The following is a 22,676-nucleotide window of genomic DNA, read 5'->3' as shown; positions in this document are numbered from 1 at the left end:
TTATGCACTGGAATACCTTATAACTCTACCTCACCGAACTTGGTTCGAGACCAATGCTAATTGCACAGACATTAAGAACTTATATATCTAATCACGTCCATTCATTATATTGCCTTCTACCTCATATATATGTTGTTGTTATTATTGCTACTATAATGTCTATTTGCTATTCTTTCCTTGTTAAGCGCTCTGATACCCACGGGTCTTGTACGCGCTATATAAAACACTATAAATAAATAAATAAAAATAAATTTGTTCTGTGATTAATAAGAGACCTTTTGCTGTTGCTTGAACTCTACATTTCTCTTTGCAAAACTAGTTATCATGAGTATTTTGCTTCTGCCCCTAGGAATCTTGTTGTATGAGCTATAGCTTTCTTTAGCATGTAAGTGAAGCTTGCACTGCTGCTGCTTGTGTGGACTTAGTTCTGTGTGTGGGGGATTCTTACCTGCTCCAGACGACCCCTACAGATTGTGTGTGTGAAAGACACTGGACTTATTGGTGCAGGTGCTATACCTGTGGGTTGAGTAAAGCTTGCATCCCTTTTGTCAGAAAATGGACAACTGATATAGATTTTTAGCTTTTGTATTAAAGAAATTGCACAGATTCCTGCTATTTATTTGGGTGAGTGTGTGAAGACACCACAAGCACTCCAGGGAACAAAGTATGCTGTACTGGAATAGTCCAAGGGTGCCCTTTCAAATTGCTTGTACTAACTAGAGCTACTTGGCTAATTGATTTACAAACGTATCATGCAATCTCCTGTATGTCAATGTGCTTTACCTTGATAAATGTCAGAGTAGCAGAAGCCCCTTCCTATGGGCCATGGACTCGCTGCACCGCATTGTTTGCTGCACTTATTTGTGTGACAAATGTGGACAGTGATTTCTGCCCCATCACTTTCAAAGTTCACCAACAAGCACTGGGAATTACAATTACACAGGACCAGTCAGCCTGAGAAGAAAACAGTAAATAGTGGCCAGAGAGGTAGGGCATTGAGTGCACCAACACTATTGGTTGAAGTAACCTTAAATGACTGATGGTCTTTAGAGTCAGCAATCAAATAGAACTGAGCATCAATTTGAAAGGGAATGCCATTAAAAAGGTTAATCTTAAACTGAAATCCTATTGAGGAATACTAATGAGGGTGGTAAGAAACCAATACAACAGCCACTTTAAGAATTGTGGCACTATAGACACCCTAAATAAAAAAAAGTTGTTCAGGAAGGCACAAATTGCTAGATAGGTGTGAGAAAGTGCCCTCTTTCTGCATGGTTGCCCCAACCTTTTGCTGAATTGCTGATGTGCTTTGACTGACTGTGCCCTGGGCTACTGCTAACCAGGTACCCAGGGCCTATGTTCTTTCCTTAAAACTGCATTGAAGCCTAACCCTAATTGGGATCTCTGGCCACAGGTCAGCCCTGGTAAATGGTATCACAGGTACCCAGGGCACTGTGACCAGAGAAGGTCTCTAAGGGCTGCAGCACTTATTGTGCCACCGTTAGAGGCCCTGTACCTTCAAACTCACACACTGCCTCTGCATGCTGCATGTTTTGGTGCAAAACAAGAGTCGACATGGCACACATCCCTGTGTGCCATGCCTACAAGCCACTGCCCTGGCATAGCTCAGTCACCCCTCTAGCTGGGTGCACTATACCAGTGGTGAGGGTACAGGTGCATGAGCCCTGTACCCCTACAGTGTCTAAGTCCATTCTTAGACATTGTAAGTGCAGTGCTGCCATTAAGAGTATAAGGTGCTGGGAGTTTGTCATTACGAACTCCACAGCACCATAATGGCTACACTGAAATCTGAGAAGTTTGGTATCAAACTTCTCAGCACATTAAACCCGCACTGATGTCAGTGTGGAATTTAATTAAAAATTAACACAGAGGGCATCTTAGAGTTGCCCACTGAAAACTAACCTACCACTAGTGTCCAGGCTGAGTGGCTGCTTTCAGCTGCCACCACAGACATGTTTCTTGACCCCTGGGTCGAAAGCCTGCTGCTCTCTGGGGCCTGCAACAATGCACATCCTGGGACAAGTTGCCTAGCCTCCTCCCCCAGAATGGGCAGGGTTCACAAGGGGGAAGTTTCAAAGGCTTGCTGCCTTTGCGAGCTTCCCCAGGCCACTTGCTGCTTTCAGCAACTGGTCCCCACTGGTTCGGACCCCCCCCCCCCCCCCCCCCCTCTGGGCGGGAGAACCAGCGGGAAAAACAAGGGAGGAGAAAGGTGTGCCCATCTTTGCCAACTCCACCCCTCAGGTGGAGAAGGCGAGGTGTAGCACATCTCAGTCCCCACCATCTTGCAGATGGGAGGATCCAGCCAACCAGGGAAAGGCTTATGCCTCCCTCCCACTGGAGTGTGGCATAATAGTGGGAGTACCTACCCCAGGGAAGAGACCCATTGGCCCCAACCTTTTACCTACCTGTAACGCCCCTAAATCTAGTATTATGGGGCACTCCTGAACCTTGATTCCTCAGACAAGAACCTGCAAGAAGAAAAGAAGAAGGACCGAACAGCCGTGCCGAAGCTAACAAGAGGAAGACGCCCACTGACTTGGCCCCAGCCTTACCGGCCTGTCTCCACCTCGAACCTGCTCCTGCGAAATCCCTGTGTGTCCTGCAGCCAGCAACCTTGAAAAACCCGGAGGACCTGTCTGCCTTTAACTACAAAGACTGTCTCCCGTCAACACCAGATTTGTCATCACCAACCTCTGACCCTGGCAGGAAACCGCGAATCTGTACCACTCTGCACCCGCAGTCCACGGCCCGAGCGTGCAAACACTACGAGGAGGTCCGCCTGGCGATCCTGAGCCGAGATCCGGCGACCCCTGACCTGCCTCAAGTAGACACCTGCATCCTAAATCCGGAAGGTCTCCCCAACCGTGACCAGGAGCTGGTAAGAAGATCCGACCCTGGGTGGCCCAACTGACGGTGCCTAACCAACCCCCAACAGCCCAACTTACCTCTCGAAGTGGTGGTCACACCCAGAAGACCTTCCCCCTGAGCAAGCAGTGCCTTTGCAAACCGGAGGTTCTCCATCGCAAACAGGACGCCTGACGTCGAAACAGCACCCTGCACCTGGTCGCCCTAGTGCCTTTGTTTCCCCTTTTGCCCTGAGCTAAAGTCCAGGAGCTTTGCTCCCACAACCAAGCGGCCTGCTCGTCAGCAGCCACCAACCGGAGGTCCCCCACCACCCATTGGATAACATTGGGCATCAGCACTCTGCACCCGGCCGCCCTAGTGCTGCTGAGGGTGTAACAAGAGTGCATCCCTGACCCTGGGGGACCCCCGAGTCTTCCACCCAGAACCTCAATTCCCACTACCGAATACTTACCCTAAAACCAATAACAATATTCTCCTCAATAGGATAATATTGACTGTTTTTCTTGGGAAAGTTTCCTAGTGTTGAGCTTGAAAACCTATAGAAATTCTTTAAAACTGTACTAACAACAACGATTTTACTTACCTGTTTACAGGAAATGTTCCAGTGTAGTATCCAGGTATACCACACTGTGTAAGAAATGTAATCTCAAAAGTAACTTACCTGTAATTTGACTCAAAATCCTATAGAAAGTATATGTACTGTATTCTGAAAAGCATTGCATTATCAGTAACACTACTGTAATGAAATCAAAGTATATTTACAATTGCAATCCAAACTATGCTAAAGTATGTATATTTACTGCAAAATACTTATCACTTACCTGTGCGAGGCTTGCTTCGTTCTAGGAAATAAAATGACTAAAAGAATATTTCTATACAAAAATGATTGGTCTGAAGTTCAGTCTTTGAGTGTGTGAAATCATTTGCTGATTGAGGGAGTACAACAAATGCATAACACTGTCCTCTGATAAAGCCTTACTGCTTGACCACACTACCACAAATAGAGAGTAAGGTGCTATCTAACTTTACCTCTGCCTACCTATGGGGTTCCACTGGACTCTGTGCACACTGTACCTCACTTTTGGTGTAGTATATACAGAACCAGCTTCCTAAAATAGGGAAGTCAAGTACCCTTTAACAACCGAGACTGCCAGAGCAAAGAACAGTGCAGTACATCAGTTAGGTTAGCCTTCAAAAGGACTTCAGAATTGCATAAAAAAACAAACTTAATGCTGCAGCCTGAATAAACCCACTTAGTTTTGGCAACTCAGGTTAAACTGCTATGGTGGTAGCCAGAAGACTCCTGGTTGGCATTACTCATCTTCTTGGATGTAGACCAAAACTTTAAGGGGTGGAGGAGCGCGACGGATGCCTTGTGAACAAAGATCTTTTCTGGGAGGGAGGGGAAAAGCAGGAATAATGCTGAATTTCAACAGCAGATCAAATTCTACTCCTGATACTCTCCCAGACGCCCAAATCTTGCAATGAGGCTCCGATTATGTTGACACTTTGGAGGACCTTTAAAAGACGAGCGGTCGGAGGGCATGCCTAGAGCAGGCTATGCAACCAGTTGGACCATGAAGGCATCTAGTGTGAACTACTTAGTGTTAAGTTAATATTAATGTTATATGACTTTTATATAGCGCAAATCACCTACAGGTCTCGAAGCGCTTAACGAGAAGAGTGAGCGAGTCACTAAGAGGAGATCTAATAGCAGCCCCGATAACAGAGAGTATGCGGAGGTTAGCACCTCTCTAAGCAGGAACGTTTTTAAAAGCTTTCTAAAGGTGAGCAGAGCCGGTTCCCTACATAAGTACTCCGGCAGATCATTCCAGATCTGCGGGACACACACAGAGAACGCTCTACCCCCTAAAGATTTAGAGGTGTACCTGGGGGAGGCTAACCTACAGGCCTCAGATGAACGCAGGGACATATTTCACCAGGCGATTTTTATATATGTGGGTGCCTGACCGTAGATTGCCTTATGAGCAATACAGAGACCCCTGAACTGCGCTCTCTGTTTAATGGGGAGCCAGTGAAGTCTGTGTAACAGAGGAGTAGCGCGGGTCTTTCGAGAAAGTCTAAAAATGAGCCTGGCATCGGCGTTCTGCACCACCTGCAACCTCCTAATAAGCGTCTGGGGAGGCCAATGTAACGGGCATTCCCATAATCCAGCCTGGAGAGGACAGTAGCGGAAACAATGGACTTAAGTGCAGATGATGACAAAAGAGGAGCAAGTGTCCCCAGCTGCCTAAGCAAGCCAATTCAAGTTCTCACAACAGTTGTGACCTGGGAAGACATAGAAAGTTCAGAGTCGATTATCAGCCCTAGGCTTTTTACAACCGGGACTGGAACTGGAGCTACACCTAGTTCTGAAGGCCAGAAAAGATCACACCATGGGCTATTGCTTGTTGGGATGATAAGCACTTCGGTCTTATCCGGATTTACTTTTTGTGAATTAGCTGTCATACAGTTCACTGTGAGCAGCTTTTTGGCCGACTCCTGGGTCTGGTGGGAGTTATTTAGCCGGATAAGAAATTGAGTATCATCAGCATAATTAAACACCTGACAGTCCATATGAGTCAGGGTCTCTGCCAGGGGTTGCAGATAGATACTAAAAAGGAGTGGGGATAGTGCCGAACCCTGGGGAACCCCATAGTTCAGGAAGCCCAGGTCCGATATCTGCTCACCCAGCTGAACTCTCAGAGTGTGGTCAGACAGAAATGATTTTAGCAATTGATGTACTTGGCCACAGATACCCAGAATGGTGAGATGAGGCACAAGATATTATGGCTGACAGTATCGAATGCCACTGACCGATCTAATAAAATCAGGGCACTCGGCTGTTTGTTGTCAGCCATAACTCTGAGCACATCCAGAACAGACACCATCACTAACTCAGTGCTATGATGCGCTCTGAAGCCCGCCTGTCTAGCTTGGAGTAGCTGGTGGTCCTCCAGATACTTTGAAAGTATCTTTAATATGTGCTGTTCCAGCACCTTTGCTAGAAAGGGGAGCTGAGAGATGGGTCCGTAGTTCTTTAAAGTGAGTATCCGCACTCGGTTTTTTCAACAGGGGAATGACCCTGGCTTCTTTTAAATTTATCGGCAGGAAGCCAAGTCTAAAGAATTATTTAATAATTCCAGGACCTGCTTCTCCAGTCCAGGCAAGGCATTTGAAAAATCCTCAGACAGGGGTCTGCTCGGGATCCAGATTTAGTTTGATTTGCTAATGATACTAAGGTAGTAGTGTCAACTTTAGGAAAATTAGAGCCGACTGCTAGGGCAGGGGAGAGGGAGTAATCTGATGGAGGGAGCTGAGGTCAATGGGGGTTCTAGCAATTTCTGAGGTGATAACCTTAACTTTCTGAAAGAAAAAGTCCTGAAATGCATCACTGTCCAAAGATGCCTCTGCGAATTTCATCTCTGCTTTTTGACTCGGTTTCTTTAAAATAGCGAAAGTCTCTTTTTGTTTGTTCTCTGCCCGAACAATCCTCCCCTCATAATATTCGGCTTTCCTAGCTAAAAAAGCTACTTTATAGGCGGAGGGAAGAGCTTTATAGGCAGTTAGCTCTGCTGGCTCATAGCTTTGTCGCCACCACCTCTCGGTTTTTCGAAGGAGTTGTTTCTTTCCCCCTCAGTGGCTCATTAAACCATGGGGCCCCCTTTCCTTTATCTCTAACTCTTTCTTTCCGCTCTGGTGCCAGTATATCTATAGCCTGCCGTAGGTGAAACAGTAAGGCTTTGCTTTCTTGGTCCCGGTTAGCTATTTCCATACTAGAGGCCAGAATTGAATGCAATGTATCAATTAGATGATCAGTCTCGAAATGTTTCCAAATTCTTACCCTTCTCCACAGAGGTAGGGGCTGCACTAATTGGTTGCCACTTGGGACCCAACATCTAAGCAGCGAATGGTCGGACCAAGCACAGGGGCTGAGATCTTATTTTTGCCTCTGGCTGTGAGGTCCAGAGCAGGTCAAGAGTGTGGCCTTTTTCATGGGTAGAACTCTTGACCAATTGCTGAAGGGGTGAAAAAGGAGTGGTACCCTTAACTGAGGTCAAGGGAAATAGGGTTCACCAACCAATATAAAACAACGATTCCCTTGAGCAAGGTCATGTACATAAACACCATAAATGGAAAAAAGCAATAACTATAACAAGAAAATTTAGAGTAAAAAGCTGACAAAATTTATTGTATACAGTAAAGTTAAAAAAGCAGAAAACCAAGTAAACTGCTTAGCATAGGTTAAAATAATTATAACAATAAAATAACAATCCCACATTCAATATTGACCAGCAATATTGCTAAGAACAGACAGAAAAACAGTAAGACAAACAGTTTGTGCAATACAAGGTGTGTGTTCTGATATTCTTTTTTAAGGCACCGGTGTTATGCACTCTAAGATTATACTGTGTCAACATCAGTGTCTGAACCATGAATCACACTGTACTAGGGCGTCGACGCGTTTCGGTGGTTTATTGAAATTCTATCCACCTTTATCAAGACAAAGAATCAGTTTCTGTCGTAGTATACATACGTTCCTCTTGAGTGTGAAGGACCGGGCTATAGTGGTTGTGCGGTCGTCCTCTGTAATAACGTTATTACTCATACCGCGTATGCTCGTGATCAGTTTTCATGCTTGGCCTGTATTAATATTCCTTATCCGTAAATTGTTAAGAATTTTCAACTGAATGAGTCGGGTTTGGCATCACATATGGTTCCTTCTGTCGTGGCTTCTAATTTTGCCTTGCTGATAAATCAACCTGTTAAGTTGGGTGGCCGTATAATGCCGAACTTTCTGAGTTCACAGCGCTTTACTTTCAATCGCGTTTTGTGGGACCAGAGGCGCCTAAGTCATGCCCCAGAAACATGAGTATTCGTTCCCTCTACGTCTACTGGCGGCTGCACGCTTCTCTGGTCGCACTCATTCAATGCAAATCAGTCTATCATTTCCTTTGGTTTTTCTTTGTTCGCCATAAGTTGGCAGGGTATGCTTAGACATGAGTCCCTTGCTTACTTCGCCACAGGATTCAAGCAAGCCGGGCTGAAGACGGCTGTAATGCCAGAAACCGGTCCTCGGTAGCTTGTTTCCGGTCCAGGGAAGGCATGGCTTGGCAGTTCGGGCTGGACTGTTCCAATGAGGCACAGGGTCAGACTGATTTGCATATGGCCATGTCTGAACTGGGGTGGCAGAGTGGGCTAAAGAACGGTGATGGATTAAACCCAGATCAGTTGACTGGGGGTAAGTGCTTGTATTGTCAACGCTCCGTCCATCATTTCCTTTGGTTCTCCTAAAAGAATGTGACACCACAGCCAACACTTTATTGAATACTTGTGAAGCGCTCATGAGGCCGAAATGCAGAACAGCGAATTGATAGTGCTGAGACACCACTATAGAGCAGAAGTAATGCCTGTGAGCAGGCAGAATTGGGAGATGAAAGCAATTGTTCTAGAGACCCAGAGGCACCCTCCTAACCTAAGCATTCAGAGGCAGGAGAAACTGACACAGCAACATCATTTTGAACTTGTCCTGACTAAGAGGTTCAAGAGTCTGAGATTAAGAATCAACCAGAGTTCCTCTCCTTCCTGGTCAGCAAGTAATAAAGGGAGCAAAACCATGACTCTTTCCTCATCTGGTAGTACTTTTATAGGCTCTTGTGCAACAGGGCGAAAACTCCTGCATCCAAGATAGAGCCATATGACTGGGAGCACTTCCTTGCACAAGATGGTGTTGTGAACAGATGTACAAGGGAGCTTTGCAGTCAAGCTTGATCTCCCAGCGGTCCTTTGTGATAGCCTCTCAATTTGTCACAAAATGATCGATTCTTTCCAATAATGTGATCTGATAATAGAGGGAGATCAAATTCAAGCGCATTTGATTCAGCAGAGCTGGCAGAATATGCAGAAGAGTGCTGCTAAAGAAGTATCTTAAGTTCACCACTCCTTTGGAAGGACCAAGGTGGACAGGTTGAGGCTGCGATGAGGGTTGGCCCCTAGAAAAGCTTCAAAAGCATGATGCTGTTGCTGGAACTGCTTGGTTGAGAAGGCTAGGCATAGCATGCAAGCAATGGCATGGATATTTTTTAACTGTTTGAGAGAAAAGTCAGCTTTCTCATCAAATAGCGGCTCGCCCTTCTAATGTCACGTCCATTAAAGCAGATTAGACATTTTCTGAAAAGTCTATGGAATACATACAGGCGTGACAAAGGTTGACCAAGATAGCAATGTCCGGCAAATCCAAGAAATATGAGGATTTGCTTTGAGGCATCTTACCCATAAATCACCTTTTCAGAGAAAGGTTCCTTCGTGTGATTCAGAAGGCTTTGCACACATATCCTCAGTGATACCCACAAGGCCTGGACATAACATCCAGGAAGGCATGTGGCAGTGTGCAGGGCTAATTAGTCTGAAGCAAAAATCATGGTGTGAACTCATTATATGGCTCATGGTAAGGAGGGGCAGTGAGGAAGGGATTGGGGTTAGGTTTGCGGATGATAGTTGAATGATCAAACTCTTAGGAGAAGTATGTGTTGATAGGAACTGTCTCAAGTCTAGGGCACTGAGCAATTGATCTGTGTCGAAGCACAAAACGTTTTCCTTCATAAGTGCCCCAGTATGTGCACACCTGAAATACCCTCTTATGTTATTTCTTTGTTTTCTATTCTTTCATTCTTTTGTAATGTTAGGTGCATCGGCATAGTGATGTGGCACAAAGCACTCAAAGTCCTACATGTAAACAAATCTGGTGAGTAGGCCAGATTTGACTGTGCACTATCTGGCCTCTTACCATCATGATCCCAGTGTATTATACATGTTGCACTTACTCCCCAAAATTAGATAAGTCAATCTTGCTGGGCTTTCATTTACATTTCATGAGAAATCTTTATTCATGCTGCTAAACCATAACTCTTTCAAAATCAAGCCCACTGTATGTCCCATCATATTCAAAAATCATTTTGTGCCATTTCAAATGCTTCATCATGATTAGGTGTACTGACAGGGAAATCTGCAGTAAACAGAGTTAAATCATATCAAAAGCATGTAAAAAAAAAAGTAAAGTATAAGTATGTCAAATAATTTGAAGTATGATGACTAGTTACTTTCAATTCATCCAAGGTACAATCTCATAAAAACTGAATGAAACTCTAACAATGATTAGTTAAGCACTCTAACCGATCTGTGTTCCTATATTCTCAAACAATGAGAAAATGTACATACTTCTTGCAAAGGGAAACATTGCACCTCTCTAGGAGAAGAGCTAAAAAAAAAACCTCATCAGCTTATGAAACCCACAAATGATGCTACAGCGGATATAATTCCTTACTAGATATAGCAGCATGTTGTAACAAGCATTGGCAAAGTATATAGGCCACAACTGTTGGAACTATTGACATAGCCAATGTTTTTGCTGATGCAGAAGCTATGCTCAGGGGAGAGACAAATACATGAAGAGGAAGGAAAGACATCCAATAAGAAGCAAGCATATGAGTGATAAGAAAGGCTACCTATTGCAAGCAATGGCCTGGCAATAAGCCCACTGTAATGTTTGGCATAGCCCACAAATGATAATGACAGACAGGCAGCTAAAAGCGGTTTGACTGTTCGCCTCACCATTTCATTTATATTCCCAGGTTACCTGAGTGAATCCCAATTTAATTCGTCTTTGTTTGAAAGTCTTGGCAAACTGTTCAAGTTCCTCCAAGTCACTAGGCTCTTCCAAACTGGGAGTGTCGATTCGCTTTGGTGTTGACTGGCTCTGTGGAAGTGGCTGAATAGGAGTTGCTGCTATTGTGCGTGTTGGGGTTGCTGGCTGTTCATTGAAATAAGAAAGGAAAAACATGTTAGTAAACACTGGTCCCTGAAAAGAGTGACTATACGTGGTGGAAAAATGAATCTAAAATAACAGTGTCTGTATTAAAACGTTCTATATTAAGCAACACACAATTTTAACAACATTTTAAAAAGGTCATTTGTGAGCGGTTGTGAACATATTCCATCATTTAAAACAAAACATTTGTTGATGCAAACATATAAGAGGTCTCAACTGAAAACAAAATCAAACCGAAAATCCTTCACTCAGAAATGGAGGCACCCCTTCAACAAAGCAAATCAGGATTATCTGTGCTCTTACTGCTCGATAGCATAACAAAGCATAACATAATGAGCATTTATAAGCGTATGTGCCCCCAAGTTCGGGTTTCTTGCTGCTGAAATAACTGATGTTTATTGCTACCCAGCTCTATTGGAACTCATTTTATTGAACACAGACTGATAAAAGACTTAGTGAACCCCCAAGGAATCGAACAGGTGACCAATAGGTCTAACAAAGATCCCTGAAGTAGATGAATTAATCCACTGAGCCACCTACTGCCGATTCCTCACCTTAGAGTTGCAAGCAGATATTGAAAGGGTTGCAAAAATCCAAACAATAAATAGAGATGCTTTTACATTTATCTCAACACATTTGCTGCGCTTCAAAGACAGAGGTCAAAAGTCAGGCTATGCCTTCTAACAAACTAGTGCCGTTGTTTTTTAACAAGAAGATCGGTATTTACAAACTCCTCTCACTTTCCACTCAGATAAAGAAAAGTGGAGTGAATTATGTGACAATCTTGCTGAAGTACAGGGAGAGTGTGAAGGGAAGAGCTGTCATTTTTTGTAACACACAACTGTAGGAAGCTGGCTCTGTATATACTATGCCAAAGTGAGGTATAGTGTGCAGAGTCCGGTGGAACCCCAAAGGTAGGCAGAGATAAAATTAGATAGAACCTTACACTCTATTTGTGGTAGTGTGGTCGAGAAGTAAGGCAGTATCAGAGGACAGTGTTAAGCATTTGTTGTACACACTCAATCAGCAAATTAATTCACACACTCAAAGACAACTTCAGACCAATTGTTTTTGTATAAAAATATTCTTTTAGGTATTTTATTTAAAAAACCAAGCAAGCCTGGCACAGGTGAGCCATAAATACTTTAAAGTAATAAATGCTGATTGTAAAACAGTTCAATTGAAAATGTACCATGGTTTGACTCTCAGTACTGTTTCAGAGAAATGCAATCACTTGTAAATACAGTACATAGACTAGAATGGGATTTTCAGTAAAATAGCAGGTAAGTTACTTTTGGATTACTTTTCTTACTCAGTGCTGTATGCCTGGATGCAGCACTGGGACATTTCCTGTAAGCAGGTGAGTAAAAGCTTTTTTGTTAAATTGTACAATTTTAAAGAATTTCTTTAGGTTTCAAAACTCCACACAAACTTTTTCAGGAAAAAGTGTCAATGCTATCCTATTGAGGAAAATATGGTCTTGGTGTAGAAGGTGGAGGGATAGCTGGCATAGTGTGAGGAATAGGAGAAGAGGGTGTGTCTCTAGGTTGAGGAGAAAGGGGATGAGTTGTATTTGTCCCCATTGTTCTCTTTTTAGGAGGAAGAGCGTTGTCCTCTAGCTGTTCATTCTTCCTCTTTTTGGTGATTTTGTCACCACTTTGCCAGTTTGTGGATCGATAAACCAAGTCTTTTGTTTTGGATCTGTCTGCTGCTCCTGTGTCGGTACCGAAGTTCTTGGTTCCGAAAGGTGCCTTTGCTTCTGACCGTCAGTGTTCTGTGTTTTCGGCACCGAGAATTTGCTCAATTGCGATTTTTTCGGTGTCGAGTAAGTCTTCGACGTCGAAGCATGTTTCGGTTTCGACATGGAATGTTTCGATGCCGAGCTTTCCTTTGTATGGAGCTTCGATGTCGACCGTTTCTCGGATCCGACATGGTGGGAGGCCGAGAGTTTCGGTTTCTGTTTCATTGCCGGGCCCGAAGGTGAGGCGTCGGAAACTTTCTTCGGTCGTCTGACCGGGCTCGAAGGCGGGGTCGGTACTACACGGGGTTGTTTTTTTGGTAAGGGGACGTCGTCACTCACGGTTTGTTGAACGTCGATTCTTCGACATCAGACTCGTCCACATCCGACCCCGACTCGTCTTCATGTTCCTCTTCTTCTTCGAGGTGCTGGTCCTCGAACAGCTCCGGGATTGCCTCCGACTGCATTCTCGAAACCTCGTGTCTTCGGGCTCGACGGTTTCTAATAGTCGACTTGGAGGAGAATGCTGCGCAGGCTTCGCAGTCCCTGGATTCGTGTTCAGGCGATAGGCAGAGGTTGCACACCTCATGTAGGTCCTTGTGTGGGAATTTAGCACCACACGTTGGACATCTCTTAAATGGAGTCCTTTCCATGGACTCCGGGCTGGACTACGTCGAGAAAGGCCTCCCGGTCTCGTCGACGTAGAAAAAAATGTTTATTGTTTGAGTCTAAACGCGTCGGAATGGAAATGAAATCGCGTTCGATAACAATACCGGCGAATTGGAAAGGGAATACGCGCCGAAATATCACTTCTTCTCGAAGTCGATCTGTAGCGCTTCGATCCTCATCTGAACCCGATGGCGGAAAAAAACAATCTAAGGATGGAGCCGATGCCCATGCGCACTAGCACCCAAAGGAGGAGTCACCAGTCTTGTGACGACAAGAGACTTCTCCAAGAGAAAAACAAGTGCAATCATCCGAGCCCAACACCAGATGGCGATCTATTCATAAATTTACCATCTGCAGCCCATATGCCTCGAACATATGGTTATCGGATTTAAGGTAAGTATGAGTAGACTCAGGGGTCCCCCAGGGTCAGTGATGCTCTCTTGTTACACCCTCAGCAGCACTAGGGCGGCCAGGTGCAGAGGGTTGAGGCCCAATGTTATCCAAAAGGGGATAGAGGGCCTCCTATTGGTGGGCCACTTTGTTGTGGGAGCAAAGCTCCTGACTTTAGCTCAGGGCAAATGAGGAAACAAATCAGCACCAAGGGTGCACCCTCAACGGCGCTAGGGCGGCCGGGTGCAGGGTGCTGTTTCAAGGTCGGATGCCCTGTTTCCAATGGAGAACCTCAGATTTGCAAAAACACTGCAGGCAGGGAGACAAAGGACTTCTGGGTGCGACCACCACTTTGAGAGGTAAGTTGGGAAGTTAGGAGTTGGTTAGGCACTGTTGGTTGGGGCACACAAGGCCGTGGGATGCAAGGGTGCCTTTTGGGGTCGGATCTTTTTACCAGCTCCTGGTCGCGGTTAGGGGGGCCTTCTGTATTTAGGTTGCAGGCGTCGGCTGGAGGCATGAGGCATGTCAGGGGTCGCCGGATCTTGGTTCAGAATTGTCGGGTGACCTCTTCGTGGTGTTTGCTCACTTGAGCTCGGGCCGTGGATGGCGGGTGCAGAGTGGGGCGGATTCGCGTTTTCCTGCGGCTGCAAGATGTTGCAGTTGAACAAATCTGGTGTTCACAGGAGAAGCATTCTTTGGAAGGTCTTCAGGGGTTTTTGAGGTTGCTGGCTGCAGTACACACTAGGATTTCGCAGGAGCAGGTTTGAAGGGGAGACAGGCTGGTAGGGCTGGGGCCAAGTCAGTGGGCCTCTTCCTCTTGTTAGCTGCTGCACAGCTGTTCGGCCTATCTTCTTCTTTTCTTCGTGTTTCTTGTCTGGATCTGAGGAAACAAGGTTCAGGGGTGCCCCTAAATACTAGATTTAGGGGTGTTACAGGTAGGTAATGGGCAGAAACCAATGGGTCCCCTCCCTGGTATTACAGGAGGGGGCCATGAGCCTGTCCCTGGTTGGCTGAGTCCTCCCATTTTCAAGATGGTATGGACTGAGAGTTGTGCTTCACCTCGCCTCCCCCACCTGAGGGGTGGAGTTGACTGAGGTGGGTACACCTCTCTTCCTCACTTGTTTTTCCCACCGGTTCTCCCGCCCAAGGTGGTGGTCAGAACCAGTCGGGACCAGTTGCTGAAAGCTGCAATTGGCCTGGGGAAGTTCACAAAGGCGGCAGCCTTTGAAGCTTCCCCTTCGTGAACCCTGCCCATCCGGGGGGGGGAGGCTAGGCACCTCGTCCCAGGATGTGCATTGTTTCAGGCCCCAGAGAGCAGCAGGCTCTACACCTAGGGGTCTAGAAATATGTCTGGTGGTAGCAGCTGAAAGCAGCCACTCACCTGGACACTAGTGGTGGGTTAGTTTTCAGGGGGCAATTCTAGGATGCCCTCTGTGTGCCTTATTTATTAAATCCCACACTGGCATCATTGTGGGTTTAATGTGCTGAGAAGTTTGATACCAAACTTCTTCATCTTCATTGTAGCCATTATGGTGCTGTGGAGTTTGTAATGACAAACTCCCCGCACCATATACTTTTAATGGAAGCACTGCATTTACAGTAACTAAGAATGGACTTAGACACTGTAGGTGTACAGGGCACATAACGTAACATGTGTTTGTAAAGCACACGTTCACCCTTGGGTATCTTGGCACTGAATAACAGATGTACCTGTACCCTCACCACTGGTATAGTGCACCCAGCTAGAGGGGTGACTGGCCTATGACAGGGCAGTGGGTTGTAGGCAGGGCACACAGATGTGTGCGATGTCGACTCTTCACTTTGTTTTACACCAAAACACGCAGCCTGCAAAGGCAGTGTGTATGTGTGTAATGGTACAGGACCACTAAGGGTGGCACAATAAGTGCTGCAGCTCTTAGAGGTCTTCTCTGGTAACAGTGCCCTGGGTACCTGAGGTACCATTTACCAGGGACTGACCTGTGGCCAGAGATGCCAGTTGGGTTCGTTTTGGGGAAAGAACACAGGCTCTGAGAACCTGATTGGCAGGGACCCAGGGCACACCTAGTAAAAGTGCATCAGTAGTCTGGCAAAAAGTGGGGAGTTTACTGCAACAGAAACCCACTTTCCTACAACAACAAAATGTAACTAGAGGGCAATATAATTTTATCAGTAAAACTGTACGTGTGCAATGGTCATTTTAATGGAAATGTGCAGTCTGTAAAGGACCAAACAATGCTTAGGTACATAAAACAAATTCTCCTGTCATGTCCATTAAAGCTCCAGTGCGACGGTAGGTGGTGTTGTTTGGCTCCGCACACACTCCATACTGCCTCAAAAGTGACAGAGCAGAGCCTCATATAAATTCAATCACAGCATGCTGCTGTCAGTTTGTTTTTTCCATTTCCACCTCCTCAGAAGCTGAGAATTAACAATTATCGGTACCAATGTGCTGTATACTATCCTTGGACCTTCTTAAATGTTACAAAGAGGCCACTCCACAGTACAGGGAGGTGTCCGGCATATGTGACTAGATAAGAGTACCTACCAGAAAGAGCAAAGGTAAGTGTCATCTAATAGATACTGCTATCCACAGAGATTTCCTTACCAAACAATAGATACCAAAGCACCTAGGTGGAGTGTCTGTGGAGTGGATTCAGACCCAAAAATATGGCAGGACTGAGGGGGAGAAATGCCCTTCAAGCCAGACCTGGCTGGCAAGGAAGTAGTGCTTCGTGATCATGTGCACTGACACCCATGCTGCAGGCTGACAGATGTCAAGGATAGAAATTCCATATGCCAACACAATAGTAGTAGCCTTATCCCTGAAAGAATGGGCTGTCAGAACTTCTGGGGGCTATCTCCTTTGCTAGTGTGCAGCTTATTTTAATGCAGAGGACTGCCCACCTTGACACGGTCCTCTTCTGCACAGCCTTACCCTTACAATTTTTTTTTTTTTTAAATTGGATTGTACAGTCGATGGCCCCTGCTACAATTAATCTAAATCCAAAAGGCCCTTTTGGGGTCCAACAAATGGAACTTCTCAAAATCTTTTGAGGATTGGGTGGGGAGGGGGGACAAAAAAATTGGTAGAGTAATGGATTGCTCATAGTGGAAGGGAGAAATAACTTTTGGCAAAAATGACAGAGTTCTCCGCAGCAACTTGTCTCAAAAAAAGGTGGTGTAGGGCAGATGCACCGAATGCTTTGAGCTAACAATCACAATGAGGAAGACTGTCTTTAAAGTCAGGAGACGCAGTGAGATGGGTATACACATGAGAAACATCAAAACCAAATCTAAATCTCACCCTGGCATCATAAACTTTGGAAAGCAACATATGTGTCAATCATGTAATACATCTCATTTGAACAGATCTTAATGCTGGTTGGGACGACAAATTTAAAGAGGTCGCAATGGCTAACACATACATAACCTTTAATATTGTCCACTGAAAAGCCTTGCTAGGCCAAAGATTAAACAAACAAAAGGATATCCAGTAGCTTTGCTTCTAAGGGGTCAGTATTACACTGCTGCACCAGGCCACAGATGTGTCCAAGTGTATAGCCTATGTGGATTAAATAAAGGGAGACTATCAGCATGGTTGACATCTACCACTTCAAGCGAAGATCAAAAGAAGTCAGTTGCCACCATTCAATCTCTACACAGGTACATAGGTGTAGATTGTGCAAATTCAAATAAATGGGAGCTGACCAGGTGTTGAGACGGGAGGTCCTCCCGAAGAAGCAGCCTGATGGAAGGACGTGTACTGGTGATGAAAATATCTACCCAGTTTTCTCCAGACTGCAGGAAGATACCATACACCACTTTGGGGTGTCATCACCTTTTGTGACCAGCAAGGAGCTTGTCCGCCTTGGCGCGCATCATAAAGATCCAGCCAGGTGATTCACAATCAGGGAAATGCCCTGACGCCTTGGCCAACTCAAGAGGTGCATAGTACGCTGCTTAGCTTGTTGCGGTACCACATAGCAGTGGCATCTGTGAGAACCTGTACTAGCCTTCCCTTGATGGACAAAAGGCAATTCAGTTCAAGGCAAATAGCTTACAACTCTAATAGATTATTGTGGAGTAAAGTTTCTGCCAAAAAACAGAATCCTCCAATATCAATGTGTCCTAGATGACTTCCCCACGCGAGAAATTGACATTCGTCACCACTGCTGGCTTCGCTTGGGGTCCTGAGAGGGGTCTGCCGGTGGTCCAGTTGCGGATGAGTAGCCACCACTGCAGATCTGTCACAGTTACCTCAAACTTCTGGGCTAACTGAGGTTTCAGATTCTCCAGCAGAACCTGCACATGCAATCTCTCATATTCAAAGAACAGGATGCAGAAGGCCAAAAAGACTCCGAACCACTCTCTCGGGGCCCCAGACCAAGGCTGCAACAGCGGGATTTGAGCCCAAATGTCCTAGAATCGCTGTGTTGGAGGGAGAGACCTGAACTGAACTGTATCCAAGAAAGATATGATAAAAGGAAGCCTCTGAGAGGGAGTCTGGTATGATTTTGGCATGCTGATTGCAAAACCCAGCAATGACATGAGGTTCGTCGTCCTCTGGAGGTGGTCTAGGACTGGCTATGGCAACTCTACTATCATCTGCCAGTCCTAGAGGTAGGCGTAAACTGCTATCCCCAACCTCCGAAGATGTGAGGTGACCACCATCATCCCTTGCGGGCACTTTTAAGGCCGAAGGGGAGCACTTCAAACTGAAATTCTCCAGGTCTACCCTGAACTGTATGTAACATCTCTGTTGGACTGCAGGATGGGTACACATCTACTATGTCATACACTACCATCCAGTCACCGAGATACAAGGCAGAGGGAACTTGAGCCAGTGTAAGACTGCTGAATTTGTTCTTTCGCAGGAAGGTGTTCATAGGGCAAAGATTTCAAATAGGACAAAAACTTTCATCTATTTTCAGTAAGAGGAAATAGCAGGAGTAACAACCAGTCCTGATTTCCATGTCTTGTGCCCACTCTTTTGCACATTTGGATAATAGGGCTTGATCTCCTGCAACAAAATAGACTTCTATTGCCTCAACAGTCTCTCAGATGTGCGCTTCCGACCCGCTGAATCTTCTGCCCACAACTCTACTGAACAATCTGAAGGACATGTCAGTTTGCAACCCTTGGAGGAAATTTCGGATCAAGGCTCCCACAGGGTGGCTGTGTGCCACTAAGGGCAAATTAAAGCAGACTGAAAGCTGATGCCCTAAGGGAGGGGACTGAGGGGACCTGCACGTTCCCTGCCTGAACCACATTCCCAACCCTTAAGTAGCCCTGAAAGAGTCAAAATAATTGAGCAAACAGTCTGGCAGTGGTCAAAAGGCACAAAGGACGCACCATGGCCCGTCTCTCCTTGAATAGTTACTTCACAGAATCAGCTTACTCAACAAATAGGCGAGAACCATCGAAAGGCATAGCCATAAGGGATGCTTGGACACCTCCAGAGAAGCCTGTAGTGCAAACCTCATCCATGTGTGGCGGCGGAGCACCGATCGCTCATTCCAAGCAATCAGTGGTATTCGTGTCAGAACAAATTACATATTTGGTCACATTCTCACCATCCTGAAAGGTTAAAGCCAGGGACACCCAGAAATCCTCAAGGACTGCTGTCAAATTCTTGCTGATGTCCCAGTGGGCATGTGCATAATGCCCAGATCGACAACTGGCAATGACCAACCACAAGGGCTAGACAGGCTGACGAGAACATTTGTTTCCTAAATCCTCTTTCATTCTTGGGGTAGTTGGGAATGAACTGTTTCAACCTTACTGTTAGAAGCCTGTACTACCAGAAACTCTGGAGTAGGATGCTGAGAGAAAAAAAAAATTGGATTGCCTGGTGCCGGTCTGGGTATTTGGCTACGTGCCTGTTCACCAGAGGTAGATTTAACTTCCAGAGACGGCAGCTGTAGGTCCAAGATCCCAGCTGCACGTCTAATCACCACACCACAGCAAAGGAAGCACGTTCTATTGATGGTGGTTTTTGGAGGGGGGGACAGTGTAGGTTTGTCTTTCTCATAAACACAGCGCCAGGATAACCTCCTGGATGAGTTGTGCCTTGTACAAACACACAACACAATGTCATCCCCAAGTGGCGGTTGGCTTTGGTTGGAGTCAAAAAGCTGGTGAGGTTAGGAGAGTGTATCCACAGTAGTGGCAGTGTTTTGTCTGAATCTGACTGTGTGGGAATGTGGTGCGTCAGGACGAAACTAATGTGGCTTGAAGTCAGACCCGGTATCAGTAAAGAGTCCCCTGGAACCAGAGGTATCGTGGCCGGAGTCTGTTTCAAAGTTACTATTACAGATTGAGATACTGGAGTGGAAGTAGGTAATAACATCAATGTAGAAAACACAGTGAGTTATAGAGAACAGAAAGCGCTTAGGACAGATCTAGCAGCATTGACTTCACTGGAGGCGCTTGCAGATCCCGGAAGCCCATCGGCATGCCAGACAGAGCCATAAGAGGACCAATGCTGCGCAATATAGCCTCGCTAAAGGCCTTGCTCTGCTGAAAATTCACAGATGATCCAAGAAACTGTGGTGCCTCGTGCTCAGTTGCAAAATCAGCTCCTCGGTAGGCGATTGGGACCGGTACCGAGTGGCACTTTGACACCCTCACAACGTCTCAAGGAATAGAAAGTGGCTGTTGGGGACGAGATTGGCCTCCTTGTCCTTTGATTTTTACAAGAAGATTTAGACCACAAAGAGGGTGTGCTGCAGGAATGTCCTCAGGAGTGGGTAAAAGTATGCGCTCTCAACTTCAAGTTGGAGAAGGATCAGTGTGTTTTCGTTTTGACGTACATCTTCACTTCATGGTGCCAGATTAGCTTTGAGGTCATGAAGGTGCCTTCCTCACATGACTTGGAGTTCAAACAGCAAAGGCACACCTGCTCAGAGTCTGTAACCACAATTTGTTTTTGAAAGACATAGCGAGGTTCAAATTCCAAAGTTTTGGATGGACATTGTGCTCTTACACATTGATTTACAAACTTTTGGAGAAAACATCACCAATCCAAAGGGAGAAAAGGGGAGTGAGCCTCCAGATTCACGTAAAATGCATTAAAAGAAAGCAACTGATGTAAGCATGCAGTGGTGTCACCCATACATGGCTCAACCACTTCCGGAGCATGAGTCTACTACTCTGCCCTACCCCTGTACTTGTTTCGGACTCCCCCCCCCCCCCCCCCAAATCAGCAAACACAGGCAAAACAAAACGAAATCATAAAAAGTGACTGCCCCCTCTCTATGCCGATTACTCGCACTGTGACTGCATGAAGAGGGTGCCGCTCGCAGCCGTCTCCTGGAAAGACACTTTGCCTGATTGAAAGCGGAGCAACCATCGAGGTGGTGGACCGGATGGTAATCGCCTTAACTCATCGGGGAGACCTGAGCCTGACTGTTCTGTGGGTGCGTGACTGCGAGTCCCAGCAGGCAGAGCACTCGAACACCAGCGCACCTGCGACTCTTCCCGCCCCACCCCCTCCCCTGTATATAGGACTGCCCAAAACCGCGCACGCGGGACGGAGCACGGGGCGAAGCCCGGGCCAAGGGCGGGCCCGTTTTTGCCCGTTCTTGACCGGTCTAGACCGGACCGGGCCCCCCTCTTACTTTGGTTATCGAACTTTTACCTGCTAACTCTGTAAACAATGGCTGGACGCGAAACTAGGAGTAAGTCGTCGACAGTCGGAGGGTCTACAGTGGGAGGTATGGAACATTTTTTGATCAGAGCTAACTATTATTGACACTGACATTTCTGTCCTGGAAAAACGTTTGTCTCAAGAAATATCGGCTATTAAAAGATCTTCCCTGGGGACTATTGCGAACGCCAAAACGCCAGAAAGGTATCTGGATACTGTCATTGCAGTACCCTGTGTGGCAGGCCAAGACATTATTCCCGAAGGGGATGAACATGTTACACAGGACTTGGACATTTTAGTTAATGAGATCCTGCCTGAAATTAACCTAATTCTCGATAATCATGCATCTACTCCTTCTGATCATGGTGTTACTACTAATAATACTTTGTCACAGGGGGTCAAAGAAGGAGCTATCCCTAAAAGAAAGAGGGCTTACAATAGGAAAGATGGAAGCAAGGCAAAATTAGCTAAGCTACAACATGATAGTAACTCCCCATCAATCCCATCGGAGGGGCAAATAGTTCCAACAAAAGGGTCTGTCATTCTAACCCAATCCCCATCCATTAACCAGCCTGGCAAAGACATATCAATCGAAAGCTTGGGAGCTTTATTTAAATCTATTTTATTCCCCCTAGAAGCCAAACTGGAGCAAATTGAACTTAGATTGACAAATATAGAGAAGGTTACATCCGCCATACTAGCGAACCCTAATAAGCCCTGCAAGCCGAGTGCCACCCCTGCCCTTGTATCTCAACCCGGGGGGCCTGCCGCTCTATTAGACGGCGGGGCCCAAATCTATAACTGTAGACCCCCAGGTCTTTCAGGCCCTAACCCGGTAAATCATGTACCACCTAAGCTGACATCTGCACCCCTACCGGGGGATAGTAGTGCCCAGGGGAAAACCGATGACGGTCAACAAGGCCCACCGGCTACAGTAAAAGAGTATAGAGCCTCCAGACCTCGCTTACCAGACCTTCCACCTGAAGCCAATCGCTTCATGGTGGTCCTGGCAGGAGCACCCGCATTGGAAGAAGGGGAAGAAGAAACTTAGTTCCCTAAAAAGCAAGGTAGTCAGGTGGCTAAACTGGAATAGACTTCTACCGGCCCATTTACATAATGAAATTATCATGGTAAGAAGGGTGCCTTGGTTGGGTAAAACAGCTAACACCATAATGGGGGACTGTATAACCGTAAACTTTAGAGACCCCAGAACTGTTTCCCATATCTGTGCTGGCTTTAATAGATCATTTGACTCCACTATCCAGACCCTCCCATTGTCCTTATTTTTCCCACCTAATTGTATGACCTATGGAAGAGGAAGGAACGACTGGATCAGGGTTGAGCAGAGGGGCAGAAATAGAAGATATGATGTAAGACCGGTTCCCATGCCCTTGAACGCTCCCTTCTGTGATTATAACCGGTTCAGTTGTCTGGATGCAGTTGACTGACTACCCCCAGCTGCCCAACCATCAATAACGGAGGGATCTTCGGACATGAGTAAAATAATAACGAATGGA

General features: G+C 46.0%; 1 protein-coding gene across 17 annotated transcripts in view; it reads right to left on the bottom strand.

Annotated features, from left to right (window-relative positions):
• Positions 1-22,676, bottom strand: part of POU2F1 (POU class 2 homeobox 1) — a 693,535-nt gene that overhangs the window by 213,872 nt on the left and 456,987 nt on the right. For all 17 annotated transcript variants that reach the window (XM_086935563.1, XM_086935552.1, XM_086935555.1 and 14 more), the window contains one exon: positions 10,523-10,696. In XM_086935563.1, the coding sequence (XP_086791689.1) occupies positions 10,523-10,696 (174 nt within the window). The remainder of the gene's footprint in view (positions 1-10,522; positions 10,697-22,676) is intronic.

Source organism: Lissotriton vulgaris, chromosome 8 (assembly GCF_964263255.1).
Source record: "Lissotriton vulgaris chromosome 8, aLisVul1.2, whole genome shotgun sequence".
NCBI lineage: Eukaryota > Metazoa > Chordata > Amphibia > Caudata > Salamandridae > Lissotriton > Lissotriton vulgaris.
Note: the sequence above shows the minus strand (reverse complement) of the source record. Positions and strands in the feature narration are given on the sequence as shown.